This window comes from Oreochromis aureus, linkage group 23 (genome assembly GCF_013358895.1).
Source record: "Oreochromis aureus strain Israel breed Guangdong linkage group 23, ZZ_aureus, whole genome shotgun sequence".
In the NCBI taxonomy this organism is placed as follows: domain Eukaryota; kingdom Metazoa; phylum Chordata; class Actinopteri; order Cichliformes; family Cichlidae; genus Oreochromis; species Oreochromis aureus.
In genome coordinates this window covers 43,430,509-43,440,405 of record NC_052963.1, presented here as the reverse complement: position 1 = coordinate 43,440,405, position 9,897 = coordinate 43,430,509, and the positions used below count along the sequence as shown (strand labels likewise).

The 9,897-nt window shown below is 41.3% G+C and overlaps 1 protein-coding gene across 1 annotated transcript; it reads left to right on the top strand.

Moving 5' to 3' along the window:
- The first annotated feature begins 495 nt into the window (after positions 1-495).
- On the top strand, positions 496-9,410 carry lmx1a (LIM homeobox transcription factor 1, alpha). Its single transcript, XM_031736628.2, has 9 exons — positions 496-827; positions 912-957; positions 1,353-1,533; positions 6,332-6,552; positions 6,948-7,126; positions 7,728-7,805; positions 8,220-8,301; positions 8,576-8,749; positions 8,908-9,410. The coding sequence occupies exons 2-9, from the start codon at positions 930-932 to the stop codon at positions 9,048-9,050; spliced, it is 1,086 nt and encodes a 361-aa protein (XP_031592488.1). The 5' UTR covers positions 496-827; positions 912-929; the 3' UTR covers positions 9,051-9,410.
- Positions 9,411-9,897: the final 487 nt, after the last annotated feature.

Genomic DNA, 9,897 nt, shown 5'->3' with positions numbered 1-9,897 from the left:
ATAATCCATGAAGAAATAGGAACCTACAGAGAACAAAAAAGAAATTCTACGTTGGAATATGTGCTTATACTGGAATGCGTCAGTATGTTGGCTGATGTGTAACAAAATCCGCACAGGTTTGCAGTTGTCCGCAATAGTTGCAACTGAAGCTAGAATAGAAAATAACATGCAGCCATATCTTGCTCACATGTTTCAATAGAAAAAAATAAATCTTGTTATTTTGCAAAAATCATCCGAATCTCTATGAATGAATCCCGTTTACTGCCAAGACTGGGCTAAAGTGAAACTTTATTAAGCCACTAATTCGCAGAACAACCAAACTGATCATTTAAAGATTTGAAAAAAAAAAAATCATCACTTAAGTGTGTGACCTTTTAACCTGCAGTTTACTTCATGAACATTGAAATATCATCAAATCACAATTTGAATACGACTGGCATTAAGGCTTGGCGAGAGAGACACACAAGCGTGGGAGAGAGAGAGTGACCGAGGGAGGAGAGAGAGTGCCTGGCAGAGAATGAGAGAAAGAGAGAGAGAGGTAACCTGCACCTGCACATGGAGGAAGTCTTACTCGTCTTTCGCGCTCGCTCTCTCTCACTCTCTCTTTCCCGTTCACCCCTAATAGGATAATTGATAGACAGCCCGAATAGTCAATAACTGTGGACTCAGCGAGGTCGCTCGAAGCACTACGCAGAAACTTTGATGCGCTGCTCTCTGCTCCGAGAAGCAAGTTGCAGGGGAACTTTGAGTGGCGGAGATGCTCTGAGCAGGACTGGGAGTTCATAACCAAAATCCTTCGCTGTTGACAGAAAACTCGCATTTTACAGGTATGCCACTCTTTAAAAAAAACACCCTTTATGTTAGAAAAATGTTTTCCTTAAATTAAACCTTGGTGAAAATATATTTCGCAGTTTCTTCAGGGAACAGCAATGGTGGATATACCGGATACATCCTTAGGTAAGTAAACATGTATTTTGTCAATATTTTCAGATTAGATTCGTTTATTTTAAGCAACTTCATTTATGTTTTTTTTTTTTTATCAGATCAACAAAATTACTCAGTTGCTAGAATTTAACAATTAGAAATTTTAAAAAGTGCTTACTTTAAAATAATTTTTTCAAATGTATATCGCTCTTATAAAACACACACACACACACACACACACACACACACACACACACACACACACACACATTTTCCTCTGATTATAAAAGAGGAAAAGTCTGGTTAGTTTGCCAACCTTCGCCTAGTTCAGCCACTTGGTTACGCACACAACCAAATTTTTTTCTTCAGTTTTATCCTTCTCGCTGAACCAAAATATTTGCTAATTAAAGGATTTCCCCGCATTGCAGATGTGAATCGGAGGGCAGTGTGTGCCGGATGCCATCGGTTGATCAGAGACAGATTCCTGCTCAGAGTCACTGACGGCCTCTGGCATGAGGACTGTGTGCGGTGCGCAGCGTGCGGGGACGCGCTCACGAACTCCTGCTTTCTGCGGGACCGCAAACTTTACTGCAAACGGGACTACGCTGAGTGAGTTATTTTTTTTATAACTGTTTGGTTCATAGGTGGCGTAAGTAGCAGTTCCTTTTTCACGGGAAGTCACCAATTTCAGCTTTAACCAAGACGTGACAAAATAAAATTTGCAACTTGGGCACATATAATGCAACACACGCAGGCCTGTTAAGAAAAAAAAACCTACCTAATATTTCTCAAAAAAGTAAAAAATATATATTTTAAACGACTCTAACCAATAAAATGTTTGAATAAGCGTTTTAACACAACACTAAACTAATAAAGTTCTAAATAAGGTAGTCGTTTTTATGCAGCCTTCTGCAAAAATATAATCATGATATAGAAAAATATGTATTACCTTTTCTGCCATTTTTAAAAAGAATGAAAACTATATGTTATTTGACTTCAGTTTTGATCATTTTATTCTGAGGGCCAAACCTGATGGTGTATCATTAAGGTCATTTTTGCAACAGTACAGCTTTGTCCAGACTTGACCTTGACTAAGAAAGAAAGTGTGTGTGTGTATGTGTGCGCGTGTGTGTCTGAGAGAGCGATAAAGAAAATAACTTTCTCATAAGGCCAACATAAATATTTCTAATCCTTCTTAGTGTTGTATTGGGTAGACATGGATGCATTTTGTGTGCAGTTGTGTTTAAATGTGTGTATATGCTGTAATCTGACTTCCAGTAAACTTGGCACAGTGCACTGAGAGAACAAGGTGACTGTAGGAGGAAGGGGTGGCAAGGGAGCTGGAATGTAAGAAAACTATTGTATTGTGTTGTGTTCGTCCGTACATGCACATGCACACACACAATAATGTGGTCACACCTTCATGCACAACCAGGGGTAAGGCTCAACTGACACATTGTCAAAATGTGTTAAAATTTTGAGGCCCACTGGCGTGGCAACTGCAAGCTGGGGACAACATATGGTCCCCCACCCATCCACACACACAAAAAATAAATAAATTAAAAAAAATCACCTACTGCTCATGCCCTCCTACCTCATTCACCACCTCATCCCCCCTTCAGTCATCTTCCAAATACACTCTGCACACCCTAAAAGGCAACAACTCACATTATTTTTGAACAATTTGGTAATGGCTGTTCTGCCAAGCACGCAGGGAAGCAAGGAAATGTTTCAACACACTCATGTTGGAGGCATATACCTTAAAGGAGATGGAGTGTTTTAGAAAAATATGTAGATTTAATTTCTGTAAAACAAAACAAAAAATTAATGTACTTAGTGTCTTCAGTGGAGATAATAACACTTGGCGAAAAGACGTAGTAAAGAGTTGTAATTAGGAGTGCAGAGCCATATGTCAGAAGGTCTGGTGCATCCCTACAAGAGGGACGGTGAGGATGGTGTGAACTTATTTTGGGGGACAGTGCGCTCCATGAGCCCTGGCGTTATGCGCCGTGGCATCTGGAAAGCTCTTCACACAGCAGCCCCTGTGTTGAGCAATGGGACAACGCCCAGCCGACCGTGAGTTATCTGACCTGATCAATTAGCAGGAGGCCTGGTGCCAAAACTCCACCTCTGAGTCCACCCGTCATCCTTCCACCCCTGCTGTCCTGTCTGGGGTTATGACACCCAATAACACATGAGCACTACTTTTGTCCACAATCAGGGTTTTAAAACTGTGCCAGTTTTTTTTCTTCTCACCAACAAACAATGTCCCGCTCCCCCGTTCTGCTGATGCAAAACAAGTGTGATTATTCCATACTGTGACAACATTTGTCTTTTACCACATGCTGCATCGTCTGACTGAATCTTGCTTTGTTTTTACCTTTGTTTCATCAGTGCCGGCTATACCATGAAGCCTGGCCCATTCATGTGGTTTATAAGACAGTAATGCCAATATTTTCCAGTACCAGAGGACCGTACAGATTTCAATTTTATATATATTTATGCATCTAAAATGTATTTTTTTAATAACAAATAGGAACATGAGGATATAATATATGTGTCACAAAGGACTAATAACATTAAAAAAGGGTTGAAAATTAAAAAATTAACTTATCAAAACGTATTGAAAAACATAATTAAAGTAGTTTATCTCTTTTCGGATTATCTAATATGTGTGATATAACAAACAAGATGCATAAAAACATTTTTGTTTTAACAGAACTTTACTGATTTTCATTGTCTGTCCCAGTTACTGTGGCAGACAAGACTAACTCAAGCATATTTAAACTCATTCAGTATCTGAGAAAGTAACCACAACCAATAAAATAAAATAAATTCCATGTTTTTTCATAGCATAATACTTTCTGACAGAGTCCTTTTCCCCCTGTAATTTAATTTTTGATAACATCAAAAACTTTAAATTAAATTTTTATAAAGACCCTCTGAGCAGTTTTTTTGGCACCTGAAGCGTGGGGGGGGAATCATCCATTTTTCTTCCTCTTATCCAACCCGAGGGTTGCATTGAAAAAACACAGTATTTAAGCTTTAATTATAAAGTCATCAGCAGTATGTGTGGTATTAGCTTACAGTTGTTGCCCCACATGTTAGAGAAGCTACTGAAGCTTTTCTAACTGTAATAATTAATTTACAATAATCTGATTCGTTTAGATGATTGAATGCAGTTGTTTGCAATATTTCTTGTTTTATTCCATAGTTTATACATTGGCTGTCTGACCTGTAGTGACTCCAGTTTTCTGAAACCGTATGCAGAATCCTGTCTGACAGCGTGTCCTCAGGTTGGTTAACTAAACGGTTCAGCGGGCAGGTGGACCGGACAGCAGATTGGTCGTCAGATCTTCGGTGTGACTTGCTGTGCACTTGACCTGATGATCTGTATCTGATACATAGCTCCCGCTGGTGTGTGCGTTCAGCAATGGATCCAAGTTAACCTGATCCAGAAACAAGATCTGTCTCTCTGCTTGTCCACTAGACCAGCAGTCTGTTTGCCTGACTGCCAAAGGTCAGCACTGAAGTCAGAGCAAGAACAATGAAAGAGGAGGGCTTGAGGAAAACTGTGAGTTTGTCTGTGTACATTTCTGCTAAACGCTCATCTTTTTATACAGTGCTTCCGCATTAGGAGTGGCTCACTCAGACCATGTCAGTGTGGAGGAGTGCAAAATTTTGCTGACTTATTCCTCTGTAATGATCTTGTCACTAATTGCCATGTCTAAATCCAGCGTGACTGAGTGTTCCCGCTCTCCTGGCCGAGCCTCTGAGCCAATCATGTCAGCGGAAACTCTGAAATATTAAACACCTTGAGCCACTCCATAAGTATTGGAGGTACTCTTACCTTTGCATTAACGACGCTTAAGAGTACTGGGGATAATTAGACGAACTGGATAAGGCGTATAATGGAAAAGCGCTTCTCGAAACACGAATGATCTCAAAACATTAATGCCCGTAGTTTCTTCTTCACTGGCATTAGCATCATACTGAGATGTCAAATCAAATACTTTGCGGTATCTCAGAGACCCAGAAACATTCAGGGTATTTCCTCTGCCACACTTCCTTTGAAATATTTGATTGATGCATCTTGTGTTGCCACAGGAATGCACATTCCACAGACGGTATGTTGACCATATTAAAGCACATACCATTGAAGCTGTGGGGCAGACAACTCAGATGGGTCAAGCAGACCGACCCTCCTGAGCTTCTGGGAAGGGGCTCTTACCATCGCCATAGTGACCCCAGAGCAACAGTAAGAGGTCTCAGCAATGTCTGGCTTTAGGACGTACGAGCTCCGGAGCCTTTGACAGGGATATGTCAACATGGTTGTTAGTTTTATGTTCAACTTAAACCTTTATTTGTTTGGAAATCTTGTTCTCAATTAGAATTTGAAATATATCCAAAATTTAATTTATTTGCTTAAGTTTGGGGTGTATTTTTTTCTAGGTAGTGTAAAAATTTGCAGTATCTTTGTACTATTACGAAGAAAGTCAATAAAAACAACATTACACCATCTATTCCAATTAACTAATTAAAGTAAAAAAAAATAGTTTCAGTGTGATTAGGACATGGAGAATAATAATTGTGGTTATTAATATGTCCATGCACAGTGTTAGAATAACCTCCAATGCTCCTATTTTTTGATGGTTTCACAGTATCAAGAAAAAGACTTTTCTCATGAGGCACATGGAGTATTTTTATTTGGAAACAAAAAAGGGGAAAAGCTGTCACTTTCTCATGCCTCTGTGCTGACTGCTCTGGTGACCTAGTCAAGTCTGGAGACAAACGCCAGCTCCAGAATGATGACGCATCATCCTGCGTGACAGACCCAAAATGCGGAGGTGCCAGCCAGCGGACAATGGTCCTGCTGCTTGAGGGCTGGCTCTGTCTTTGTCTACTTCTGGTTAAGCAGACTTACGGATAATTCCACGGATAATTCCTGGGACCAGTGGCTCAGTCTCTCCCACCAGGAGATCTGATTCCACCCCTCTGCCTGGAGCCATGGCCTGCCGAGAGCCTTTCTCCTGCCTCCCCAGGAGCGCAGCCTCGGACACGGCAGTCGGAGCCACGGCAACAGTATCTGAGGCTAAGCTCACCAGTACTGGTTGCCAGGCGCTAAGATACACACCCGACACACTAAGGGTATGTGTCTGAGTGGTCCGGGCAGGAGGGGGGAGAAGGCGAGAGGAGAAGTCAGGCTGCCGGTTGTTTTGAGTGACAGCTCGACTCAGCAACATTCTCAAAGTCTATCCAGCATTTTTTGGTTTTCTCATAGAGTCCCGTCTTACTGATATGTGAGGGGGTCCTCAAGTGTCTAAAGAAAACAAAATCCCTATTCTCTGTTATTTACTCGGCTCTCACACTTTCTCTCTCTGTGTGCTTGCTTTCCTCCACTGTTCAGTCTGTTTGCAGTGCGTTGTGCAGGGTGCACAGAAGCCATCTCTCCTGCAGAGCTGGTGATGCGTGCAGGGGCCGCTGTGTTCCACCTGCGCTGTTTCACCTGCAGTGTTTGTTCCTGCCGCCTGCAGACAGGAGATCGCTGCGTCCTCAGGGAGGGACAACTACTATGTGCCAGAGAGGGCTACCACCAGTGTCTGGCCAGTCCTAGCTCTTCTGAAACAGGTACAGAAATTGCATGCTTCCATGCTGCTCTTTGCTATTGATTTCTAATAAATTCACAGTCCATTTTGATGATTAAATCCCACTTTAAGAATTCAAACTCTGTCCAGCATTGGGTAAAATAAGCACATTTTAGTTTGAGTAACTAACTGTAAACTGTCAAGTGGTAAAACGTCAGTTCGAGTTGTTCAGGGACATAAAAATCATCCTGGGAGACACAGAAAAGCCCAAAACTCAGCCGACATCAGCCAAGTTGATGTAAAGTATCTGCATTTTAAACAAAAACTAAAATTCTTATAAAAAAATATTTAAACATTAAACTTTTGTGTTTCACAACAAAAGAAAGAATTTCTGTTTTTATGCGAATATTTTCAATCATATCTATGCCTGTCTTCTAGGTAAAAGTGATGATGAAGATGAAGAAGTTGAGGAGGAATCTGGAAGGATTACAGGCAGGAAAGTTAAATCAGATGATGTGGAGAGCAAACGCCCCAAAAGACCTCGCACTATTCTGACCACTCAGCAAAGACGGACCTTTAAAGCATCCTTTGAGGTCTCCTCCAAGCCTTGTCGGAAGGTAAAGAAAAAAAAATCTTCTGTTACTTTGCATTCAAGTTAAAACTATGAATCTGTTTCATATGAGGACATAACATAGACTAGTGTTAGAAATTTTCATACAGCACTGTCTCAACTTTACACTTATTTTATTCATTGTTTAAAACAAGGTGAAAGGGCTAAGCCTTTTACTAGCTTGTACAATCCAGATACCCGTTTACTTCATATTGTGAAAGAAAACCATTGTATCATGTGTCACCTTGATAGAATGAACAAAAAAAAGAGAAAACTTCATTCAAAAATATGTGACATGGTTTCATGTATCTTCTGTACATTATTGTCACTGTACTGCGGGTGGGCAGTTGGGCAGTTATGTTATGAGTGACATTGCTAAATTCCTCATGAACCGACTTTAAAAGTAGCAAAGTACAGATTTTTGAAAACATAGCAGTTATTTTCACAAAACAAATAAGCATCATGAGTGTTTCTTTAAGCAGTTTCTGCCTCTTTGCTATATTTGTGATGTGACGCAGATTTTTATTATCCTTCAAATGACCTCCTCATTCTTTTTTTTTTACCCTCACATTCTGTCTTTGTGTTGCCCTCCTGAATCTTAATCCAAGGTAAGAGAGACCTTGGCAGCTGAGACTGGTCTGAGTGTCCGGGTGGTGCAGGTCTGGTTCCAGAACCAAAGAGCCAAAGTAATTCAAAGTACACACACACACACACACACACGCACACGCACACACACACACACACACACACACACACACACACACACACACACACACACACACACTAATAAAAGCCTTCTTTCTGCACTGTATTTGTAAGCCAGAGTGGAAATCAGCCTGGTTATCTCTTCATACAGGAAACCGATGACATCTCATGGAGAGATCACTGTAGATTAAACACAATATTTCCTCACAATTTGGGCTCATGTGTGGCTGCCCTCTACCTCATTCTTGATACTTTACAACTGAGTGAACACAAGCATACTCCTGGGTGGTAGATGGACTGTGTAGTGGGAGGACAGTTTTTTACAGTAGACTTGACTGGATTTGACTGCACTGAGGCATTAAAGAGCTTTAATGTCTCTTTATGCATGTTTTTAGATGAAGAAACTGGCCAGGAGACAACAGCAGCAGGAGCAGCAACAGACTCAGGAGCAGTGTGAACACCCATCGCATCACACAGGTATTATTCATAATTGCTTTTGTTTTCGCTGTAAGAAAAGGTGCCGTTTTCTCTATTTATTTATCTTTTTCTAATAGGTAATGGGAAATACCTTGACTAAAGATTTTATTCTGCCTTTAAGTTATACAAAGTTCAAATTCCATTTATATCAAGTTTAGCTTTTAATTGTTTTGAAGGGGTTTCTGGAGTTAAAACAGGCTAAAATCATTAACAGAGAACAAAAGCTCATAAACGCACAGCTCTGTGATCTGCTTTGGTTTCCTATGCTTCACAGCGCCCTCCCGTGGCAGTGTGACCTCTGAGATGAAGCACCTCGGGTCGTCTTATGTCCATATTGAGCAGCAGCAGATGGGAATGACCACACTGGAACAGCAGGACTGGGACATGGACCCCTTCAGACAGGGCCTGACCCCGCCTCAGATGCCAGGGGATCACATGCATCCTTATGGTAAAAGATCTCAACGCAGTCAAATCCTCAGCTTATTTTAAGCCTTTTATAAAACAAACATGAAATAAAAGTAATTTTAAAAGTAGAAAAACTTACTTTTGATATCTTCCAATAGTATTTGAGCATTGACACAAAACAATAATTTATATCTTTTTAAGGTTTCAAGAGCCTGTATGGCGATGTGGACAGAGAGCCGCTGTGTCATGTGGCTGACGGCGACTGCCTCTCTCTTGGCGACTCCTCGCCACTCACTCCTATTGACCGCCTCTACTCCATGCAGGACTCATACTTCACCTCATGAGGGTGGCTATCAGATTCAGACAGAGTGAATTTATCTCAGAAATGTGGTAATTTGGTACGTGGACGTAAAATGTTAAAAGGGGACAGGGGTACACTCACAGTGATACCATGCAATACTATACCATGTTCACCTCTATACAAACCCGATTACACTTCTGCCTCTTATGCTTTAAAATCTCTCTCAACAGTGCAGTCTCCTGTACGTGCATGACACTGAACGCTCTCATTATGTTTGAATGCTAGTTTATGAGAGCATAACTGCATCTACTCATGTAAATAATTGACTGGGTGTGTATTTGTATTTATTCTCAAAATGTGTGTGTATGCTGTTCATCTCGATCCAATTAACAATAATCAGAAAAATAATAAACACGAAACAGTGAATGTTCACTATGATGTAAGTACAAACCACGGGGTGATTTGTCCATATGAAAATGGGATATTCATGCTGAGGGTTAGAGGCAGGTCAGTCCATCCTCAGTGCTTATCAGTCCGATCTAGGTGACGGGTCAGTGAGACATCTTCTCCTGGCTGTTGAATGGATCGTCAGATTGTAAAATGCTGGGCTATGACAGCCGTATGGGTCAGTGGCAGGTAAGCATCACATCCACGCCGCCATCATCAACGCTCACATTGTGCTTCTCTTGGTCAAAGGCCTTCGCTGCATTTTTCTACCTTTTCCTTCCTTCAGTCAAAGAGGATGGGAGGAGGGGGAGGTGGGGGACCACCCAGGCGCTGTGCCCAGCTGGAATGCACCAATCATAGGAAGGGAGGTTGCGAAAACCCAGGGAGGGGGCTTCAGACAACGGAGTGGCTGAAAGCTGTGTCAGGGGAGAATGCCCAGGGTG

Coding starts and splice junctions, on each gene's coding strand:
- lmx1a (XM_031736628.2), top strand. CDS start 930: ATGGTGGATATACCGGATACATCCTTAG. Junction 1,534..6,331: donor TGCAAACGGGACTACGCTGA/GTGAGTTATTTT, acceptor TCCACTGTTCAG/TCTGTTTGCAGTGCGTTGTG. Junction 7,127..7,727: donor CCTCCAAGCCTTGTCGGAAG/GTAAAGAAAAAA, acceptor TCTTAATCCAAG/GTAAGAGAGACCTTGGCAGC.